The sequence below is a fragment of the Lepidothrix coronata genome, unplaced genomic scaffold, assembly GCF_001604755.1.
Source record: "Lepidothrix coronata isolate B3197 unplaced genomic scaffold, Lepidothrix_coronata-1.0 Scaffold11, whole genome shotgun sequence".
Lineage (NCBI taxonomy): Eukaryota > Metazoa > Chordata > Aves > Passeriformes > Pipridae > Lepidothrix > Lepidothrix coronata.
The window spans coordinates 5,960,430-5,984,610 of NW_016690191.1; the positions used below are offsets into that span (position 1 = coordinate 5,960,430).

Below are 24,181 nucleotides of genomic sequence, written 5' to 3' on the forward strand. Positions count from 1 at the left end.
AAAGGGACCTCACTGCAAGCATCCTCCTGGCACCTCCTTTATTATAAGCCTTTTATCTGTGCAAATAGTTGCTCATATGAAAGAACTGATTCTTTCACCTAAAATGTTTTTCTTATATATATTTTATTTTATATACCTTCCATAGAAATTGGTTAAAACTAGAATTCTGTCTAAAACACAGTGGCACAGTGTTACTGAAAATCAGAATCTCCCTATACTCCTTGAGTTTCTTGCTAATAATCACAGCATGCCCAACATTGCAAAGACTGCAGCAGGATGGATACAAGGTTTTTCAACCCTCGGCAGAGTCCCAGCATGAAGACAAAACCAAAACAAATTGCTATTACATTCTGACAGAAAACAAGACCAAGTCCCAATATACACACAGTCACCTGAAATCCATACCATCTCCTCCTTTTTGGAACACTGCTGATTCCCTGCTGCGAGTGAAGGAGCTGGCCCCTGTGGACTTCCCCACCTTCTCTTTTTAAAAGTTGAAGCACTTAGGTGTGTGTCAGCTGCCACGGTCTACTTGCTTGCATATCTCCAAAGTGTGCAGGGCTCCAGTAACTGTTGAGATCCATATCCATATGAAACTACTCAGTATCTTATTGCAGACTGTAAGTTTAGATCATTGGCTTTTATAGCTGGTAAGCAGCTAAAATAGGAATCTGGGGAACAGGGTAAGTCCCATAACTAATACATTTGCACAGATAAAATATAACTGCTAAGGGTATAAATCTACTCTTTGGCTGAAGCCTCAGTGTCACTGACCAGGATGGGGCAGGAGCCGGGATGGATGGTGACATAAATTAGTCATCAGCCCAGTCCCTTACAGCAGCATTTGGGTTGCTTAGTGCCACTGTAGACAAGGGGTACCATTAAATTCCCACTCCAGAGCTCTCATAGCAATATAAACCTCTTCAAATGCTACTTGCTAATCTTCCACACCTTTCAGAGTCATGGATCAATGAGTGATTCTAAAAAGTCTTATGTCATCATGGTAAATAGGATGAACTTTGGTAACAGCTGTACTGACCTTATCCTGTACTTCTGTTGCTGAGGCTTTCCCCTGTATTATGAATGCTCTCTCTTCCATATGGCAACAGCCTGTCAGTACAATCTTCCTGTGCTACGTCTTAACAAAGCTTAAGCCTAAGACCTCTCTTGTTAAGGAGTCCACAAGCATTTTTCAAGTCCCAGAGTAATACTCTCTCTCTCCATCTCCATGTGACACTTTAGAAATTCATGATGTGTGACTCAGAGCTGAAGGATCCTTGTCTTTGTTCAAGAAAATTGATTCCATTCTTACAGTGGTGTTGCTGAGGCTATTCCATTATTCTTCTGCTTTCCAGCACCTGCAGCCCTAATCATAACTCTGAAGGTGTTAATAACTCCCACAGAACTGAACAACTTAATATTTGCTGTCACAATGGAAGGAGAGGAGAATGTTTAGAAGTGCTGCATGATTTAATGTTCCCGGTACATTTCTTCTCCAGAGTAAGGGCGAACCTGTAACATCAGTATTCAAAATACGAGTTCCTTTTTTCTGTTAAAAGCCTTAAGTATCTCCCTGGGCATGAGATTCACCACAAGCAATAAATCATGAGCAAATCAAATAGTGTTTCAAGACTAAATAGAAAAGATTTCTTTTCCTTCTCTAGTGTTCTGTCAGCAACGATGAGAGCAGATGAACAGTCTTTTAATTCATTTGGTATCTGTGCTCCACTATTCACTTATACTGACTATTGCTCATCATGTCCAGAGACCCAGGGTTACCTGGGGTGTCATTTGTTCAGCCAGCTGCCAGACCACATAGCTTCCAAGATGAGGTGTGCTTGGTGTGGTATGGTGGAATGTCAGCTTGACAATGTATAAACAAGTAGATCTCCCTTATAGCTTGCTTCTCACAAAATCAGCAATTTTCAGGTGGCCTGAAAAGAAAAGAAACCAAAGAAATTGCAAGCAGTATCTGATACCGTGAGCACTGCCACAGCAACCACTGTGGGAGATGTCCTTGCCTGGTCATGTCACTACAGAGACTATGCCAGTTATTGGGAGAACTGGGCAGAAATAAACAATACAAACTCCTATTCTTCAGAGAACAGCAGTCTCTGCTGGGTCTGAGAGCTGCTTCAAGAAGCACTTCTACTAATTCAAGAAACATTCCATTACCTCTTCCCTGTACCACCAGTGCCCTGGGAAGCATGGGGAGTTACCAGTCAGTGGGGCTGGTAGCAGGGTTGAAATAGCATCTAGAATAAACCAGAATAGAGAAGGGCTGATTCTTTATGCAAACATTGGATCTGAGCTGATCTGACTGCATGGCTCTATTTGGTTCTAGAAACTTCTGTACCGTTGCTTCCTTTGGTTCCTGCCCCTCTTCTCAAAGGAGAGAAAAAGCAAAAGGTAATTTTTCTCCTTTGGTCACTACCAGAACATACTTTTCTTAACTTGCCTTTATGCAAACACCAGTTAGCTGGCCCTTTGGTACCAGGACAAGTGCTATGGCAACAGACTGTAATGTCTCAAACATGAGCCCGTGGGCAGGACGGAAAAACAAAGCCAAGAGAGGAGGCTGCATTTATTTAGATACTTATGTGTTCTCCTTACTTTTCCTACTTGTTCTCTCTTTCTGTCTTCCCAGCCTTTTCGATTTTGCTACACAAGAGCCATGTCATCCTCAGAGAAAGATGGGAAAGAGGCTGTTGCATTAAGACAGTGAGTGTTGCAAAACACAAGCCAGGGCAAAGGCTCCCAGAAAAACATACTTAAGGCCAGATGATGGGTGGAAAGGTCCTTCTGTAACATCTGATGTGCTGAATTACCTATCTAGGGCAGAATCTTATACCCATGCCCTGCTCCTTGCATCATTCTTTCTTTCTAGCTTCTGCCATTTTATTGATTGCACAGGGAATATGCTGCTGGGAAAATGAATTATATTTACTATAAATATTTTGATAAGACCAAAGACCAAAGCATCAGGCTAGGATACATCAGAACCAGTAGAGTGAGTTTATGCCAGAGCTACTCTGGCCCTTTCTTTGTTAGACTTGATGCAGAAAAAAATTCTTCTTGAAGAAAATCCCCAAAGACTCTATTCTCTTGGAAATCCCAGCTATTTCACAGTCAGAAGGCCATAAAAGCTAAATATTTAAATTCATTATTGTACTGTTGTTAGATTTTTTTGTTTATTTGTTTTGAGGTTTTTTTCTTTTCTTTTTTTAAACCAGCAGTCAGTCAGCTCATTGTCATACCCTTGGTTAACTGAGTCCAAGACCTTACTTGAACTAGCCTTGTATAACACTTCATTTCAGACAATCTAACTACTGTGTCTTACTTTCAGAGCGCACAAAAGTTTTTCAGTTTTCCACACATGCCATGGTTACCCTTATTTCTAAACAACATCTGGAATTAGATGTTTTGAGATGAGACTGGCTACAAATGTCTAATGAAAACACGAAGGAAAAAGAAATCTTTTAAATGGCAGATAAAAAACATCCTCAGAAGATTTGCATTTTGCATGACAAAAAAGGGGAACAGGAAGAGAGAGTTGGCCTGGATGTGCAAATTACTTTTCCAGAACTAAATACAAGAAAAATTAATCTGCTCTCACCTATGAAAGAAAATGCATTAAAGAAGGCTCTTGAACTCCACCTTTGATTTTTATCTTTCAGCCAAGCAGTTTAAATACAAATTTTGTTTTGAGTGCATATTATAACACAGATAAAAGTTTCCCCAGAGTCTTGAAGTGCTTGAAGGCAAAGCCCTTTATAAGCAGAGATTTTATTCACTGGCAGCAAATACACGTTTAAACATATGTTCTAATACTGAATAGACAAGGTTGAACTAGAATCCACCTGCCCCCACACCAAACCTTCCAACCTTCTTTTAGCAAATTTTTAGTACTCATTGCATTCTGAGCTATAAATTACCTTTCAAAACCAGCAGGATGCTTTGAAAAGGAGAAGGGTGCAAAAATAAATACTGTCTTTACTCTTGGAACCATCCATAGTATTTCTATGCAGAAAATAATCAGAGAGACAGGAAAAAAGATATTAAAGAACAAAACCCAAAGCAAATTGACTGCTGGCACATGAATTGGGTCAAATGTTTATTTTTCTACAGAACAGCTTTTATTAATTTTCTGTCATGTTGCAATAACTTGGATATGAACGCAGTGATCTATAACCAGGACCCAAAAAAATACAGATGCTGACAACATACAGATACTTGTCACATGTCCACAGCCCAATAAAAACTTTTTTTTAAAAATTATTCACTTAAATGAATTGCAGCAACGATTGAGACACAGAGCTGATTTGAAATGTAGCCCAGCTTGGTAAGATGACTACATGTGTAAACAAAAAATGTTCCCAAGGTTTTTCTGCAGTGTATAACAGATTTAACCTCTACTTTCCTAGTGACTAAGTGCACGCAACTTACTGCTCTTAGAAAAATATCTGTATCAGTTTTGCTTTAGTGTCATTTCACATGTATGTCCCAGTACAAGTCAGAATTTCCAGCCTGGCACGTGTCCCATTGTACAAAACACAGTGTCTTCCCCAGGGGACTCACACGGTGCTGCAATGAAAGACCTCAAAGCCAAACCCACTGCACTCTGTGATGTCCCATGAAACTGGTGAGAGCCAGATAACTTTTGGACATGAAATCATGAGGATATTTAGGTACCACTAACACAGTAGCTGCACACTGTGAACAGGTTATATGTAAGGCATCAGCACGACTCTACTTTTAACGCTGGTGAGTTGGAGACAGTCTGAAAAGGCCTATCAGCTGGAAAATCAAGAAGAGACTGAAGTATGGAGAATAGCTATGCAAAATTCTGCGTGCACGTCTGACCAGTATCTGTGAGAGGGCACACATGTACTTCAGGGGAGCATTACATAACAGTAAAGACTCCTAAGAAGATAAGTTGGCAAGTCCAAATTTGAATTCTGACTACAGAAAAAAGAAAGGAAATGACTTTTTTAAACACTGAGATTATAATACCATTATTCTTTCACAACACCCGCAATCAGCTGACATCTCAAAATATTTAGCCAACGGGGAGAAAAATTTCCTGCCTTTAATATCTATCTTATATTTCTCATGGTTTAGAGCAAGCACACTACCCTATTGAAAACCCTTTGGGTTTTAAGGGATACTTCACGCATGCAAAATTTGGCCTGTAATTTCATAATCATACCTGAAATAAAGGACCAATGCAAACAAACAGAAAAGTGAGCTCACATTTTTGGCTACTCAAGATCTCAAATTTTAAGGTATCAGAATGTTAATCTTTATTTTGTTACCATGCCGAAGACTTCAAAGCACTGCCATAAGATATAAAAAAAGAACATAGTGTAATCCTGATTGCAAGTAAGTATTTCCCAAGATATTTATCTTGGGTGAAAAGTAAATACAGAATCTCCAAAGCTAACATTAGAGTTCAAACAAACTGGTTTAAGACAGAATTCTGTCCGTGCTTATACGCTTCCCAACATATTACTCACTAGAAGCACTCTTTATGAACAAAAGAGGCTTCGTAAAATTCAGACACTCCTCGTTAAAAGCAGACAATCTGGAATGCAAGTAAACCCACAGAGTTAACGAGTCAGTCAATACAAGTACAGCCCTTATCCCTTACCTACTGAACTCAGCCTGCAGTGAGCCTAGGGCTCCAAGCTAAATACTTCATTCATTCACAGCCTCAGATTTACTCTGGCAGGTTTCAGAATGGGAGCCAGGCTTCAGCAGTCAGCCTAAAAGATAATGACCTTTATTGACATTGCTGTAAATTTGAAGTTTGTGTTTGCTGCCAGTCAGGTATGATGTGATCCCTATTGATTTGTGGTGAAAGAGCATAATGATTCTCACTCTCAGGGCTGGATGAACTCTGCTTAGGGCAGAAATGGAGCCCTACTGATGGTGAAAGTGGCTACACAGCTTTCCTTGTGTCTCAGAGGACTGCAGATTACTGGAAACAGTTTATGCCACTCTGATCAGGGGCCCAGGGAGCAATACAGACAGTTGACCACTGCTATATTTTGTGGCCTGTCCTAACATATGAAATTTGCCTCCCCTTCAGAAATCTATACCTCAGTCACACAAATCTCTTGGGAACAAGCCTGGACCAGGATACACTGAGAGTCCTCTTCACTTTGTGGAGTATGGAGAGGCTGGCGAGGGCAGAGGAGGTGCGTTCAGCTGGGAGTAGAATGAGTGAATACTTGAACCAGGACATATACTAAGCAAATGGAGAAGAAATTGTGTGCTAACATTCCAGCTTTCCTTGTCTCTTTAGAACGTTTAAGTGTTCACATATTTGTGCCACAGGAGCATATTTCCTAGTCAAATGTGTTGTGCTTCATGTGCTTAGTCACTCCATTCTTTGCTTTGCTTAAAAGTCTTAAGACACTATTTCTCCTTCTGCGTAGCCGTGTGTTAACGATTCACAACTGCATTAAAAATATGCTTACAATTAGTCCTCCAGATGCAACACAGACTACAGCAACTTCAACCAGTCTGGAGTGGACAAAGAATTTTCCACTGTTGCAGACCTCTCTATTCCCCTGCCCCTACTTAACAAGTCAGCAGCAGGGGTGGAGCTTTTAGTGTTTTGTATACACTTATTTTCCATCCAGATCTCTTCTGTTTTCCAGAGCATTTAATTTTCTGGCATGTGTTTATTTTCCTCCCTGTCTTTTCTTATAATAGTTAGCATAGGCAAAGCTTACCCAGTTACTGTGAAAAGTCTATTATTTGTTCTCTTCCCCTCTATGCAAAGGGACACTACATTCTAATTCTCCCCTCTTGTAGCCAGAAGCCACTGAAGTTCTAAGGAAAACAACTTTTTTAAAACACTGACTCTATAATACCACTGTTCTTTCTCAACTGCACAGTGTTAAAGGCCTGCTCCTATTCTTCTTGGAGGCAATCTGGTTCTAAGAATGTGAACACTTTCTGTATTTCTTAAAAAGACTCAAGATAAGTGTAAGCAACTTTTAACACCCTTGGTACATTTTCTTTTATGCAACCTTTCATCTTCTGAATCAGGACAGCTGCATCTGCAGGCTGTGTGGAACGTCGGGGAGCAGCAGCTCAGGATTCAAGTTCTCCAGGAGTCCAAAATGTTCTTCCTTCTGGAAAGGGTTCACAGGCAGCCACGTGCCTGCTGAAGGCCGAGCAAGCAGGTACCGTACACATGGAGTCAGCAAGTTATTAGAGAGCCGGGTTTTTTTTGCATGGATTTTGCATGACCAGCTTTCGGTGAAAAGCTATGCCTTGAAGCTCTGTTCCAGAGAAAAGCAGTGATGCCTGGGAGTAACTTCTTACTACGCTTACAGTTGGAGACATGGGTCGAGGTTCTAGAAAAGTAGAACTACGAACATTCAGGGATCTAATGCTTCCCAATTTACACTAAGAAATAAAACCTGGAAAAATGAGAGAGCGTGCATAACATCAAGTTTTCAAACATGATTTCCTAGTCACCCTATTAAAGGGCAGTGTAGGATGGCCCCAGTATACCAAGGTTGCTGGAAAACAATGGGAGCCAAGGTTCTGACAGGGAGTAAAGTGTGTGTATAGTCTCTGATCAATTTGCAAATGCAAGATGGTGAGAGAGGAGGAATATCTTGCCTACAAGTTAGCAAAATGTGGAAAGGCAGCCACTGATCACCAGGATAGAGCAGCAACAGTAGAAAATTCGAGCAAGGGATGGGGTGTATCACGCATCAAGGCATCTTGTGGCAGCCCTCTTCAAGGCAAAGGGAGAATTGCAGCCAACTTCTCAGTTAGTGAGGAGACATGTAGCACAACAGTGCCATATTGTTCTTTGTATAATATGCAAATGTTTCTGGTTTTTTGGGGTTTTTTTGTTTTTTTGGTTTTTTTTTAAGAGATGGTTGCCTGAGCCCAGGGGATGAACTGTTAACACTAAATGGACAGTCACTTAAAGATCTGCCCAGGAAGGAGGCCGAATCTCTCATTCACCCAACGACACGGCTGGTGAACATCCTGATGGCTAACAAAGTAAGCATGAAAGCTGTGGTCCCCTCCCACAAGTGTGGGGTGATTTGACATTTACTTTAGAGAGGAGAGGTATTTGTTCATCAGACGTTTGAAGAACATGGTTTTGCCTTTCCTGACAAAACCCGAAACCTCTTGTGGTCAGACTCTGGTGACTTTCAGCATAGCTTTTTCCCAGATAAACAGAAGCTATGCGGAGGCCAAGGCCCTGGGAAACTCTAGCAAGGGCTGCACAACCCCTCCTTTTAGAAGCACGTAGCTTGCCAATGTTAATTTTCCATGTAGAAGTTGGACAAATGCGGATTGAGAGGTGGATTTAAGGGAAGATCCATGAATCCAGGAGCCAGAGAGCAGGCCCTGTAATGAAGTAGTTTTGTAGATCTAGGATCTATAGCTAACAGCAAAGGCTTTCCAAGCTACCTAACCTGGTAAGAGGAACACTGCAAAATCATTTTCAAAATTTCTTATCAAAGATCTTCTCTGTATTTCTTATTCTGAAGAGTTCCTTAAGGGAATGGGACTGAAAAGCCCTAGTAGGATTTTGCTACTTGGCAATACCTCCACCTGCTGTCCAAGAGGAAAATTTTCTCTCATTAGATCTTGAGGTACCTCCAAACAGAACCACTGAAGTCAGAATTCTGGAACGAAGTGTTTGTTGGTTCCAGATAGAATAGAACATACAGGTCGTGCTTTTATGCTGCTCTTGTGGTCTTTTTAGCCCCTGCAGAATATTGCTGAGCAAAATGCTTTTGTACTTGGAGTTTTACTGTATTTATATCACTTTCCATATTCTGTCTGTATTTAGTAACGTTCTTCCTTCAACTGTGATTCCCTCAGGATCAATGTCATAACAAAAGCAGGACTTGCAGGAACTATACACATACAGAAATCACTCCTAACATGAATTGTTATTCAGATGTGATAATTTATTTATTTTCAAACCATTCTAAAAACCTGCCTTTATAAACCTGAATGTTTTATCTACAAGTTTTTAAGTGCAAGAATTACTGGTCATATTTTCAAAAGCAACAGGATTTTCCAAGTAGAAGATACTGATTTTTTTTTAAACACAAAATCATGGTCCTCAGAGGTTTTTAAATACGCGAATCATATTTTGACTAAAAAACAACCCTCTGAAATCAGAAGTTGAACACCTAGCCACCATTGTAAAGCTGAGTCTAAGAATTTCTCCCTTGAATATAACACCCCTCTAAGGTGCTTGAGTACCCAAAAGCACCAGTTAACCCCAGAAATTAGACAAGCATTTGCTACAATTCACCCACACGTCAAACTGTTAGTCTACCTGAACCAACTGGGAGTGTCCAATTAATTTTCTGTCTGTTTTGATTAAAGATCAGAATCTATTTCTATCTTATTACTTTGTTGTACCAATACTTCTAACAAAGTACTTTGTTACACTAATATTTATAACAAAGTTTTGAGCTGCATTCTCCTTTATCATCCTATCTATTTTAAATAGCTAATTTTGCTTCATATGTTTTGATTCAGGCTGAAATTTGCACCAGCCAAACGAGGATAAAATTTATTTTTAAGATTAGACCAATTCGAAATTTTTTTGCATAGCAATAGAGTTTTTTTCTTGTTTATCTGGTTATTGCTTTTTGGTTTTGTTTGATTGTTTGTTTTTGTTTTAGGAAACACCAAGGGATAAGGAAAGGCCTTTGGAAATACAGAATGGTTTTCTGCACGGTAAAGCTGCATGTCAGAGGACTCGCAGTAACTCAGCCAGTAAGTGGCAGAGAAGTCATCTGCTCTCTTGTAATACTCAGGGAATGCACAGCACAGCACCTCCTCGTGTGATGGTACTGGGGTGTTAAAAGAAATGGCAACTGTTGTCCAAATTTATTCCAGAATCCTTAGCTAAGAATTGCCGATGCATAAAACCTTCAGCTTGTGCATTCACAACTTCCTACAGTCAGGTTTTGTGCATAAGCTTTACATTTTATGGGGGCATTTTTAAGGTGTGTTCTAAGTGGGGCAACAGTTGTTTGGTAGGGAACGTTTGCTTTTTATTATGTTTAACATTAATGGCTATCCCCACAGCGAGGACTGAAAAGATTGATCCCTTCACAAACAGATTTACAGGAGGAAAACCATTTCTAAGTAACGTTTACCTGATAAAATGACTGTGCAGAAGTGTCCAGCGCTTGAGCAATAACAGCCTCTCTGTGTCAGGTGTGAGCCCGTTCTGGATGGGGGAGGTGGAGAGCGCGGCACCCCGGAGAGCTGTGCCCCTCAGGGACCGACAGCCCCACACTCTCCACACCAGCCGCAAATCTCTTTCCCAGCAGCTGGACTGCTCTGCAGGGAGAGCCCCGGTAAGTGCTGCAGGAAATCACCTGAAAAACAGACAAAATTGTCTCCAATAAGACTCTGGGTGACTGTGGTAGCTGCTTTCCTACCAGAACCCAGCTTCTCTCCAGGCCCTGTCAGGGACAATGGTCACTCTCCTCTGCTTTCTACCCCCAACACCTCCTCTGTGAGGGGTAGGAGATCAGGAAAGGCTCATGCCAGCAAACCCCCATTTCTCCAGCAACTTCTCCCTCCTATTGCCCCAACAGGTTTTACAGTGTGTGTAAATCCCCCTATGTGGTTCACACCACCCCACTTTGGACCCCACTGCCACCACCCTCCCCAGTCACCTCTGCTGGCCCACCCATGGCCACAAGAAGGATGGACTCACCTGATGGCTGGAAGTGGCTGCCCTTGCTGCACTGGCTGCGCGAGGCATCCCAATTTCTGCCCACACTGAATCAGAAAGATTTAAACACCCCATTAATGTAGGCTAGAGACTGGCAGCAACTCGCCATTGTCTGGGACAGCGAAGGCTGGGCAGGGCAAAGAGGTTGACGGTATTTATGGCAAGTGGTTCCCAAGCTCAAGCCTGGAGGGAGATATGGAAGTGAAGCTCCTCACTGTCACCTCTTGCTGTGCCTGAAGCAAGGCTGGGGAACTCACTGCTGCTCCCTCTCTTTTCCTAGCCAGTTCCTCACCCTTCCAGTGCCACAGCCTCACCCAGAGCTTTAACACAAGTGAAGAAGGGCAAACTGGAGCACAAAGACCAATCAAACAACACCCACATACACAGACAGACCCTCAGGGATTCACTGGGTTCCCTACTCCTCAAAGGCCCTGCGTGGTGTGTGCTGCCCATTGGCAGAGGCTCTTTGGCAGCATCCTCGTTTTGGGTAACACTACCCACCACAAACAGAAATAAAAAATACATCCTCTCACACAGAAGTAAAAGACACATGAAAATTTCCTATTTCAGATTTAGAAGATCCACAATGGAATAAACCATCACCCTGATCTGGTAGAGGAACATATTTTGGAGAGTGTGGTTTTGGTGTTGCACAGACATCTCCCTCTCAATCATGTTCCTAATCCCATGTTGTACAATTAATCTTGTTTTTATGTCAAAACTGAGACCTATTTTCTCACATATGCAGAAGACAAAATTTTGGCTGATTTTCCACATACTTCATCAGCTGTTAGTTTCACTTTGCTGCATTAAAAAAAAAAAAGTGTTGAACTCTCTCCTATGTGTAATGAGTGCAATTAACTCTGGCCCTGCTGAACTTCATGCACACTTAGCTTTAGGTAATGACTTTTGTCAGGGCTTAAATTAGCTTGCAATACCCAAATCCATGTTGAAATAGGAGATTTCCATTAAATGTCCATTAAGATGGGTTAATTCTCAGGGGTTGGAGTTATAAAATCCACTGTCTGTGGAATGGAGGGAGGAAGAACACTGAGAAATCGCTCACCTTGGTTATAAAGCAAAAAGAATGTGCTTCACCTCTTTCAGCAGTAGAAAGACGCTTATGTAGTGGTTCACCACATAAGCAGAAGCACAGAGTAGTTCATGGTCTGAAGAACTTTCATGAGCAAAACTGGTTTTATTTGTCCCAAAATAAAATATATCTTTCTACACCAATGCACCACTTGAAGGGTCAACGTTCTATTTTTTTTCCAGTCTAATCACTGCAGGACAAATTCAGTGATCAGCAATTGTCTGAATAAAAAATGGCTTATGAAAATTAGAGAGACTGAAAAAAAAATCTTTAGTACCATAAGGAGGAAAATTTCAAATAAACAAGCAGGTGTAATGTATGTCCAAAAATTTCTGGTTCTGTATTAAAAATTTTTTGTGAGCCCTTTTTTTTTCTTTTTAATGTTCACAGGCAATTTCGAGATCATCTAGATCCCTAAGTACAGCGCAGCTAGTGCACACTTCCTGTGGCTCACAGGCTTCAGTAATTTCAAACATTGTACTGATGAAAGGACAAGGGAAGGTAAGACTGGCTGTGTTGATTTACCATGGAGTTTTACTTCATTTCACAAATGTAATCTGCTATGCACAGGGAAGTGAATTCAGGTATCAATGTTGCTGCTTCTGGGTTACCAATTCATATCCAGGCTTTGCCAGGAGTGATTAGTTACCATTCACCTGCTTCTTAACCTTCTGAAGTACCTCTTTGCTGAGGTAGAGCCTTCAGGTTCTAACACCACATCCACATCAAGCCAGCAACATCAACACTGACATTCACTGCTACCCTTTCTGGCAGCTGGAGGTAGGATTGAAATCATAGACTCTGTGTCATTCAGAAGTTGCACCAGCACAGCAGCTTCAGAGCTTCTTTCAAGTTAGAGTTGAGCTATAATCATGGTTCTGTTGAGATGGAAAAGAAGAGCTACCAGGAACAAACCAGACCTTTCTATGCACTTATGATAGTGATTGAATTGATTGCAACAAACAAAATGCAAATCATGAGGATATTTTGTGAAAATTCCCATTTGTTCTTACTATTGGAATGTGGTTGACTATTTTTTCATGGATTATATTACTCTGTTGACCATACTGCCTAAATAGGTAATGCAGAAGAAACTGCAAATGAACTATTATGACAATTGATCACAGGCCCTCACACACCGTTTTTCTTCCATAAATTAGGGTTTGGGATTCAGTATTGTTGGAGGGAAAGACAGCATTTATGGACCAATAGGCATCTATGTCAAAACCATCTTTCCTGGTGGAGCTGCTGCTGCTGATGGAAGGCTACAAGAAGGTGGGAAATCCCTCTTTTCTCACTTTGCCCGCTTCCCAGAAAATGATACCTAAAGACAGATTGAAGCTGAAATGAGCAATAAGTGACTTCTACACCTGCTTGACATTATTGCATTTACAAGGCTACTTTTGAGTGCACGTATGTATCATATATCTTATTGCATAATATGGTAATAGTAACATTATTTTTTGCCTTTTGAAACAGGTGATGAAATCCTGGAACTGAACGGAGAATCCATGCATGGATTAACACATTATGATGCTTTACAAAAATTCAAGGTTACATAATCTTCTTCCAGAACAATCTCTGTCTTTACACACAACATATACGTGAACTCAACCCATTCATTCACCCTCTGTTCTTTCTAACAGGCCAAAAAGGGTCTTCTGACACTTACAGTCAGGACAAGCTTCAGCACACCTCATTCTGCTTCCAGCTGTCAATCACCCCTCTTGTGTCAGTCACTGAGCTCCAGCACATGCATAACCAAAGAAAACAGCTCTTTCAGTTCAGAAAGTGCATCATTCTCATTAAATCCTACAAAGCCCAATGACAGGGTCATAATGGAAGTTACCCTAAACAAAGGTAAGTGTTGAAATTAACTGATCACTGACAACAAAGCACTGATTGATGAAACGCTGTTCATTTGCCCTCTGATCACTAATCTGATTCTTTTCCTGAACTAAGTTTTTTTTAATACACTTGGTGCCTGTCAGTGCTAACAACTATCTATCAACAGAAGGATTTTGAACACCATCTGTCCTCAAGAGTCAATCATTCATTTTTTTTTTCACTCAAGCAGAGTCAAATTCATATCCTTCGCATGAAAAAATAAAGCTCTTGTCAACAACCAGATCTTGGAACCCCACAAGCAAAACTGGTGTGCACTTACTTTAATCATGAGGGGGACAAAAGCCCTCAAAGCAACCACACAATAAAAAAATAGAAAGGAAAAGAAAAAAAGGAGTGGAAGCAGCAGTCAGTATTGAAAGTGCAACGTACATGAATGCAAGACTTTGGTTGTGGTTTGTGAAGTAAAAAAAATTAAGACAGTTTTTGGAAAGGTCTCTCCAATGGTTTGTTTTGACTATTTCTTACCTTTTTTTTTTAATTATTATTAATTTTTTCAGAACCAGGTGTTGGCCTTGGAATTGGGTTATGTAGCATCCCTTACTTCCAGTGTATTTCTGGGATTTTTATTCACACCCTCTCGCCAGGCTCAGTGGCACATATGGATGGGAGACTCAGGTAGGACGAGAAAGACTGCCTTATGCCACTTTTTCATTGCTCTGGTTTATGGGTTTATTTTTGACCTCTTTGGGCAGGAAGACATAGTGCTTTCTGTGAATTTTGGGTTTCTAACATGTGTTTTAAACATGTGCTATCCTCAGGGTTTGAGCATGTGTATTCAGGAGATGTGGGATTTTCAGAAATACAGCAACCCAGTGAAATTACTGTCTCTTGCCCAACCTGGGCTAGCTTTGAAGGTCTTAGACAAGCATATACCATTGCTACTGGAGGAGATTTTCAAATGAGAAAGAATTTGGAAAAATCCAAACACTTGGCATATTCTGGCTTTTTTGTGGTTTTTCTGATACAAGCTACTTAAATTCTATCCCTTCCTGCCCAATAGAAATGCAGATTTTCTGAAATGAGCTTTAGTGGGAATGTAGAAATTCACTTTCAAAAATTTATGACCAGTTAGTAAAGTTGAATATATTGAGAACTGAACAGAACACTGCAGTTTCAGTGAAGGCTTTTTGATTTAATTTGAGGTGTTCTGTAACTCTCCTCTCATGCATCCCTGAGACTTTAGCTGAAAGAGCTGTGTCTTAAACTATTTGAATACTTGTGTGATATAAATCAGTGCCTTCAGTCAGCCTCTTAATATATGGGGATATTTTCTGTAGAGTAGACAAAGACAGTCTCAGTTTCCATGTGGGCCTAATTTGGATTTCATCTAGAAAGACTCAGTCTAGCAGTCAGCAGGATTACAATAGCTTGTTATTAGAATTTTTCTATTAACAAGTTATTCATATGTAGCAGAAACATAACATCCTTTCTGACCTTCAATAGCACTAGCATAACAAAAAGACATGAAAAGTGAAGTGTTAACTTGAAAGGCAGGAAGGTGTAGGCGGAAGCAGCAGCTGAGCAGAAAGATCACAGGCACAAGGTGTGCGTAGCTGAGCATGAAGAAAGCTCAAATACTGCTTGCAATGAGACAGATCAAAGCCCCTTGACATCCAACTCATTCCCATTCCATTTTCTGTCATGGCAACAGACAGATTTAATCTGTGATCAAATTAGAGGTCAACCATATGGATTTTCCTTTTGCATACTTTCACACGGGTGAGACAAGGTCGGGAGAGAATCTGTTTTGTTTACATCCTCTGCCTTTTTTTTAATATCTCTGTAGGTGTGGAGATGAAATTATTGAAATTAACGAAACTTCAGTACAAAATACAACTCTCAATGAAGTTTATGCTGTGCTGAGCCACTGTGATCCTGGTGCAGTACAAATTATCATTAGCAGACACCCTGAACCACAGGTAGCACACTGTATTCTTTCTGACCTTCAGCATAGCACATATTGAGAACTAAGAGTGAGGGAGGGAGCAAGTGCTAATCGAAACTGGGTGGAAAAATGTTAAGAACAAAGGTGTTGATCTCTTTATAATCATCGCTGCACACAAACAAACCTGAGATACACACTATCTTAAATAGAATCATGCAAGATTTGAAGATCGCTGGAGACAGTCTTACATGAGTTTCTGTGCAGCGAATAAGGAAATTACAGAACTAACATTCAATTAGTATCGAATAAACCAAAATATAGTTCTTACCCAAGAAAGAATTCCCAATGATAAGCAAATAATTTGAAAGATGGAACCTATCTCCCCCTAGAGAAATGTTTTTACACTTGTCTCTCAGTAGTTAAAATTCAGGTCTTCCCCAGTCAATATTTATAATTATATTAATATTGAAGTAAAATATTTTATTCTTGCAAAATTTTTATTAAAAAATGCTTCCTAACACCAAATACTGTAGAAATGATTACCAAGCTTAAATTGTTGCATAAATTATGCTGCGTTAAGTCATCTTATACTGGTAAATCCAGAACTCTACTTCTAGTGAAATATGTGAATGAACATTTATCTTTGAAAGATCCCATTTTACCTAAATAACCACTTTATACAGCACATCCATAGATACACTTCATCTATACTAGAATATATACAAATATAATGGTGTGCACTGAGCTTTAAAATTAACTGATGTGTGATATAACTTGGTCTATGCCTTTCTGTTTGGGGACTTGCAGGACTTGGAAAGCTTTGTGAAAGGAATAAATGTTTAAATGTTAATCATCACCCCACAGCAATCTCATGAGAGTATAATGGCATGATATTTCCTAGGTGTCTGAGCAACAGCTAAAGGAAGCTGTTGCACAAGCTGTGGAAAGCAACAGATTTGGAAAGGAGAGACATCAGTGGAGCACTGAAGGTAAGGGAATAAGTGCATTCACTGAGAAATGGTAATTTTGACTTAAAAGATGTTGAGGATGAGTACATGCTATATTAGAATCCTTGGTAACAGTCAAGTAACCTGGAGCAGAAAGATGAAGAAACGCCACAGGACAACCTTCCTAACATGTCTCCTATGATATGTTACCTGAGTGAAGAGAACAGACCAAATCTCTCTGATTACCAACAAAATTTTTTGTGCAAACTTCCTCTCACATTTGCTCATCCTTCCTTATTTACAACCTCTGCTTAGAGCTTTGCAAACAACTATCTGTCAGTGATAGCACTATGACAGCAACAAACTGCACAATGCAGGTAATGTGCTAGGAACAAACAGCTTGTTAATCCCCTAATTGTGAGGAAAGCCATATGCAGTCATGGTTGGAGCTATTTGCCCAGTTCAGGTATGACATTTTCCCACAGTAACGTACTCCCTTTAGTGTCCTCATGTCTTCTAAAGGACCAAAAGTAACAGAATTATCATTAGTATAACTACACTGCTGACATACATACATATATGTGTACCTATATATGGAAAATGCTATTTTGGTGCCCAGGAATGTACCTGTTGACTCTTCACTCTACAAGCCATCAATGCATCAATCACACCTTGGCATCCACCGATGATGGCATTTAGCTGCAAATTTAATCTTAAAAGATTAAAGGCTGAATCTTAGAAGAGATCACTTTGCATGTATTGAACAGACATTTTGAACATGTTCCTGATGCAGGTGTTAAAAGACTGGAAATGAGCTGGCATGGAAGACACCCGTGCGAAAAACACATTGAAAGGAATGCTGCTTACTGCAACCGCAGGGTCCAGAGGCTGATGACCCGCTCCAGCAGCGACAGCAGCTACAACCCCCGGTCCTCGTGTGGCAATGGTGCTCTGTACCAACTGACTGACCTGAAAGCAAGAGTACATAGCGTTGATGTACCAGTTACCAGACAACCTGGCCTGCTGTGCTCATTCTCTGCTCAAAATTCAGAGAGAAATTCCCCTCCTACCTGTAGTGAAGTAGGTCGACCTTCACAAAACACTAAGAAATCATCAGAGATCCTGGTTAGAAAACCTAAATCGTCAAAGCCCAAACCTCCACCAAGGAAATACTTTAAGCAGGACTGCACATGTGATGACCAGTGTAACGCAGACAGAAAAGAAAAGCTTGTGTCGGAAGTGGCTGCATCACCTTCTGCAAGTGTTCAGGTAAAGAAAAATTTACAAAATCTTTCTTGTGTCTGCATACTTGTGAGGCAGGGGGAGGTGGAAGGCAAAGTGACTTTGTATGACACCAGGAAGAAAGGTAGAGAAGAAAGAAAAAGTGTATACACATGTGTGAACTGGGGGAAGAGAATGAGGCTCTTCTGTTTTGAAAACAAGGTGTGTATCTTAGTGAAACCAGCTGAGTGCAAAACGTGATGTTCAAACTAAGATCAGAAGGCAGAGCAGTGTCTGAAGAAAATTTTATTCCATATCAAGGAATCTGACTTAAAATCCCAGTGAGAGGAGCAGCAATAATGAACCTGAGTCCCTGTCATTCCTCATGAGCGTGTGCCACTGGTGGCTCGAGCAGTCTCTAGTTCCAGTGGACTGGGACAGTGATGAGTTCCAGTCTGGGACTGGAGTTTACACAGCCTCTGATACCAGCCTGGTATGGTTGATCCTAACCATCTGTGACACTGAGTCAAATAACTTATGAAGTAGAAAAGTCATGAAACAATTTCTTTGTTTTAGTAGTGGATTTTTACTGGAAGAAAGCACTAATGTTATATGCAGCAGGTATTCTTGGGCTCAGATCCATTTCTTGAGAACGGGAAGTGTTAAATAAACTCATTTAAATTGTGATGCACCTACATATTTGTTGATGAGCTACAGTACTTGGAATACGTGTATTTGAACGTCACTAAATTTCAGTTCCCTCTCATCTAAAAGAACAGAAAGATAGTATTTCACATTTGCATGAGTGTGAAGGATTGTGAGATCTGCATGTTGAAACAAAGCTGTGGTTAATTTAAAAATGAAACCTCTTTTCCCCAGGTTTAGTAATGTAGCAGTAGAAATGAACCGTTCTCAATGCAATGCAAAGGAAAAAAAAAAGAAAAAACCCACCAAAAAACCCCCAACCAGTTTCCAAGCTGCAGCATCAAAATAAAATTATATAGATCAGACTGAAGTCCACGTATAATGTTATTATCTGAGAAATTTTCAGTTACGCACCTTACGTAAAGTCACTCTTTTAACATTCCCTCAGAAGAGCAGTAGAAATATATTCATCAACACCTACTAGAAAATCACCTTTGAGAAGTAAAATTAAGAGAAATAAACACTTGTTGAACTTATCACTGACTGCAACTTCTTATTTTCTAGTACTTAGTAATTCTAAATGATAATGAGAAAAACGTATGTCTTGAGATCAGTAAAGTCAAGCTCTGTTCAGGAAGACAAATTCCTCTATTAAGACAGTCTGTATATGCTCAAGATAGAGGGTTTCTTATCAGAATTTCAGGTCATTAAAAGAAGCTTTTATTACTGCTTTTTAAATAGTTTTTTTAAACCTTTATTCCCCAAACATTTTGTATTAGTCAGTTTGAGGCCTGCATACCACACTTTTGTATGTGGTTTCTTCTTTTTTTTCAGATTCATGTATTTTTTTCAGATACATATATACTGTGGTTTGCATAATTACGTTCTGACACAATTCTTTTTCCTGTTTGTTCAGCAGGAAGTTGGAGAACCAATGCTAGAGGGACACCAAACTGATGTAACACACAGTGTCTTTACCACTTCTCCTACAGCACATGATACAGAACACACAACTGCTGCTCCAGTGGGCAGAGATCAAGAAAGAAAAGAAAACTTAGGTATGTTGAATTCCATTAACTTTTTTTTTCAGCTAAACCTAGTATTTGGTTTTAATGCCAAAATGAGTGTTGAGCTGACTTCACCTTTCTCTTTAAATGTATCTGTAAATTTTGGGGTGAACAGATGAAATTTCAAATTATTGAATTATTATTAAAAAATTATTCCAGCCTTGGGAAAAAAAGAGAAACTAAATCAAAAGCAGCATAAGTGATGATTTACTGTAAAAAATGTTAATGGACAGGTACAATATTGGTATATTTCTTCAGATGAAACTGCTTAGTAATTGAATATTTTATAGTAAAAGTTTATTTTATAATTTCTAAAGGACATTTTTATGCCTAGTTTCAAGGCTCTAGTGTTGCAATGCTAAAAACCACCGATAAATTAGCTTTCTGCTGTGCTAGTTAGAATCAAGGAAACTTAGTGTGTTAAGGGAACAAGACAGTCTCAAGAGGTCTCTTACAACATAAATAGCTATGTAATTCCATAACTTCTTGTTCAGATCTTTAAAAAAAAGTAAAAATGATGCCTTAAAAAAAACTTACACTGAAGCAGATAACAGCACCTGTGCAACTGTACAAACAAAAGTTTGTGTCGTACGGCTCTACCACATCTAACATTAAAATGCTTAATCAGTCTGTGATGTAAAAAAATTTCCTACATTACAATCAAGTTTTTACTTTTCAGGAAAAAATCAACTGGAAATGCCTGCGCAAATTTAAGAAAGCAAAAACAGTCATCAAAGATCTCCTTAGGATAGTTCTTTCAGAGCAGGATATACTTAAAAAACTAGAAAAGAAAAAACACTTTAAAAAGAATTTACTGTAACATCACCTTTTTCACTAGGCTGCAAGCAACATCACAATTTTAAGCTTCTATTTTAACTGTTCCAGTTTGTATCATGACTTCAGCCCCCCAGAATTTCAGGTTACATTTAGAATTTGCAAACCCTTTAAAAAGGGATCTCGCATATAAGTGTGTAAGAGCCTTGTTTTTCAGTTAATTTCAGTGTCTGGATTCAGAACTTGTAGATCAAGAGTTATCAATTTTTAAAAAGTTTAAACTTTTCAGAAACTTTAAAAAAAAACCATCAGAGGCTTGAATGAAATTCAAATTTATTGCATTAATAATGATGCAGAGATAAGGAGTGGAGAAGTAGAGGGAAGCTTGTTTATAATCACTGTTTCTTTAATACAGGAACTCCACTTTCATCAATACAAAGACCTGTACTTAAAAGACAAGCACGGGTAGATTATAGTCTTGATACAACAACAACAACAGAAGACCCTTGGGTTAAAATTTCTGATTGCATAAAAAGCTTATTTAATCCTACCATGAGTGAAAACAGCGTCCATTTAGATTTACAACCTGGCACTGACAAAAAGAAAGAGAATCAAAATCGAAGCAGCTCAGAGACAGTTCTGAAGAAATCAGAATCAGAGTTAGTCGGTTCAAAAGGGCTAAAATCAGATGAAAATGACAGTGTGAAAAAGGGTCCTCCTGTTGCACCTAAGCCCACCTGGTTTCGCCAAAGCCTGAAAGGATTGAAGAAAGCAAATTCTGATCTAAAACCACAAGCAGATCAAAGTCCTCTTAATCCTGACAGTATCTCCATCAAAAAACAATCCAGTTTATCACGTTTGTCTCCTGGAGGATCATCAATAAAACAAAGAATAAGCTCATTTGAATCCTTGAGTGCTCCGCAGTCACCTGAAAAGACACACCGAAGGTTCAGCCTGAAACCATCAGTCCAGAAAGAATCCTCTCCCACTGCAGCAGAGCCAGAGGTGGCTCCAGCCCATTCAAACCAACCCTTCCTCCAACGTTGTGAAACCAGCCAGCAACAGCCACCTGTGTCCATGGGCACAAAGAGCCTGGATAGACCTTCCTCTCGCAGGGAGGATATTGCAACCAGCTCAGAGAAAAGCAGCAATGCCAGCAGCGAAATTCTATCAAGTCTCTTAACAACAGGAGCCATTGCGAATTCCCATCTTGTGTCAGTAGCAAAAGCACACAGTCTAAGGTCACGGAGCTTCCCACTTACTGCCAGGCAGGCTTGCGAGATGATGAAGCCACACGACGACAAGTGCAGCAAAATCTATTCCATCAGTAACCAGGTGTCGTCTGCTTTAATGAAATCATTGCTTTGCCTTCCTCAGTCTCCAGCCTCTCCTGGAAACAGTCCATGGGAAACTGCAGACACAGTGTCTCAGTCCTCTGGGGAGGAGGACAGGACTTCTATCTCACCTGCAAGTGACCATCACCACCTGGACACTGGGTTTTCGCTAAAGTAAGATACCATGTTTAAAACTCAGATTTACAGATCAGCTTTGGTGAGCATCTGTGCTGATCTGCTGACAGATTAAAGTTCTGAGGTAGTAGCACACAACAGTAAAGCACAGACTAAGTTAGGAACTTTTTAGACCACAAAGGTTAAATGACTCATATGACTGTTACACTTTAATTCATTTAATTTTTAATTCATACTACATACGCCCATGTATATTTCAAACATCCTCCTATTTAAGGAGCAATATTTCTAGTATCTCCATGATAAAGGAGATTAAAGTCTGTTTTTGCCTGGGACCAAGAGATTACCCTTATTCTTTTATGTGATAGATTCTACTTGTGTTACACTCATGATTAATTTACATTTGTCTGTATTTATAATACTTATAGGAATTACCACCCCAAGTACAGGCTAATACAATCAAAAGATGACTGCTCCAAAATTATCTTTTGCTTTTCTGGGTATGTTCTTTCATAACTCAATGTTTCTTTTTTATTCTTGCCACAATGGGACAGCCTTTCTGAGTTGAGAGAATACACTGTGAGCTTGGCAGACAATGAGAAGGAGGAAGAGAGACAGGAACACAGCTCACCTCAAGCATCCGGTGTGTCAGGGCAGTCAGTCATCTCTCTACTTTCCCCTGAGGAGTTAGCAAAGCTCATAGAGGAAGTCAAAGCACTAGATGAAGCAACGTTAAAGGTAAACCCGCTTTTTGTGCATGATTTTCAGAAAGATGTGGAGAGAATGTGTCTGGTTAATCTTTACAACTTTAATGTTATGCTTATGCCACTAAGACTCATTATAAAATGCACAACAGAGAAAAAGAAAACACGCTGATTTTCCAATCGTGACATATCTTTTGAGAAGTTTATGACTGTATTCCTTTCTCTGTCTAGGAATTTGATGATATTCATGTTACAATTTTGCATAAAGAAGAAGATACTGGGCTTGGATTCAGCCTGGCAGGGGGCATTGATTTAGAAAACAAAATAGTAACAGTAAGTAACATAATTCTTAAAAAAATACTCCCAAAACAACTACTCTGTCTAAAAACATAAAACCTTGCTGGTTTTCTGCTCCAGTGTTTGGTTTTTGGCATAATCAAATAATCAGGCAGCTGTACTGATAGGATTGGAAGAACCACAGTCTCAGTAGGTGAAAAGGGAATCCTTCTGCACAGATCTGTCTATCCAGGTGACTGGCAGCAGTGTCCTGCTTCCTTGGGCACCCAATCCCAAACAGCTCTGAAAGCCAAGGCAGAACACACAGCCCTCAGCAGGAAATAACCAACATCTTGTGCTTACAGAAGATCAAGCAGTGTGCTCTGGAGGAATGAGATGGGTGCATAAATATGTGAGGGGTCTGGAAGATAGAGATAAGCTTCATGCCTTCCTCCTCCCATGAGCAGAGAGAGGGTCAAGAAGTAGCACACACAATGTACACACCACAGGCAGCACAACTTGGGCCATCTGGTACTGGGGCCAAACTGCTTGCCTGGCTGCTTGAGGAGGGATGTGCACAGGAGAACTTCTCTGTACAAATTTTTTCAGTCCTCAGTCCTGAAACATGATAGAAGCAACTTGTTCCTGGCAAAGAATGAAAAATTCACATGGTAAAAATAATTAACTGAATGATTTAGTGATTTGACCTCTTCCCCCCCCTTTCCTTGTGTGCATGTGTGGTGTCTGGGTTGTTCAATAGGTTCACAAAGTGTTTCCCAATGGACTGGCATCTCAGGAAGGAACTATTCAGAAAGGAGATGAAGTACTATCCATTAATGGAAAGTCTCTCAAAGGTGTGACTCACAACGATGCCTCAGCAATCATGCGACAGGCCCGCCAACCCAGACAAGCTGTTGTTGTCACTAGAAAACCTAAAGATGGAGAAACAAATATCAATGCTTCAATCAACTCTACTACATCTTCAGTAGCAAGTGATGCTTCACAAGAGTCTGGTAAGTTTAGTGGCATTACCCTGCAGTCCCCACATAAGTGTTTACTCATCACCTGAAATCCAGGTGTTCATAAAGCAGCACTGGCTGCATGAATCTAAAAAAAACACAATTAAAGATAGCACAGTTAATAAAGCATTCCTGTAACAGACATTTGGAATAACTTCATTGAAAAGAGAAAGAATTAATGGATTTCTAAAATGAAAGAACTCCCTAAAAACCCAGTGTGATTCTCTATATGAATTTCTGTAGACGTACAAAGATGGTTATTGTAGCAACACATCTAATTGAAGGTATAATGACAATTCAGCGAACAGTGATTCTTTATTCTAATGTTATTAGAAGACTTGTTCTCTGTGAAAGAGAATTTCATTTTGAACAAACAACGTGCTATTGTTCGATGTAGCAGGTGGCTACATCTGAACCACA

At 39.9% G+C, this 24,181-nt stretch overlaps 1 protein-coding gene across 1 annotated transcript in view; it reads left to right on the forward strand.

The window, feature by feature from the left end:
• Positions 1 to 24,181, forward strand: part of IL16 (interleukin 16) — a 40,571-nt gene that overhangs the window by 14,738 nt on the left and 1,652 nt on the right. The window contains exons 4-20 of the mRNA XM_017805217.1: positions 7,060 to 7,196; positions 7,902 to 8,010; positions 9,687 to 9,780; positions 10,228 to 10,370; positions 12,237 to 12,347; positions 13,007 to 13,121; positions 13,326 to 13,399; positions 13,493 to 13,706; positions 14,252 to 14,369; positions 15,541 to 15,673; positions 16,541 to 16,628; positions 17,380 to 17,855; positions 19,369 to 19,510; positions 20,709 to 21,801; positions 22,317 to 22,500; positions 22,698 to 22,799; positions 23,503 to 23,755. Coding sequence (XP_017660706.1) covers positions 7,060 to 7,196; positions 7,902 to 8,010; positions 9,687 to 9,780; positions 10,228 to 10,370; positions 12,237 to 12,347; positions 13,007 to 13,121; positions 13,326 to 13,399; positions 13,493 to 13,706; positions 14,252 to 14,369; positions 15,541 to 15,673; positions 16,541 to 16,628; positions 17,380 to 17,855; positions 19,369 to 19,510; positions 20,709 to 21,801; positions 22,317 to 22,500; positions 22,698 to 22,799; positions 23,503 to 23,755 — 3,586 coding nt within the window. The remainder of the gene's footprint in view (positions 1 to 7,059; positions 7,197 to 7,901; positions 8,011 to 9,686; positions 9,781 to 10,227; positions 10,371 to 12,236; positions 12,348 to 13,006; positions 13,122 to 13,325; positions 13,400 to 13,492; positions 13,707 to 14,251; positions 14,370 to 15,540; positions 15,674 to 16,540; positions 16,629 to 17,379; positions 17,856 to 19,368; positions 19,511 to 20,708; positions 21,802 to 22,316; positions 22,501 to 22,697; positions 22,800 to 23,502; positions 23,756 to 24,181) is intronic.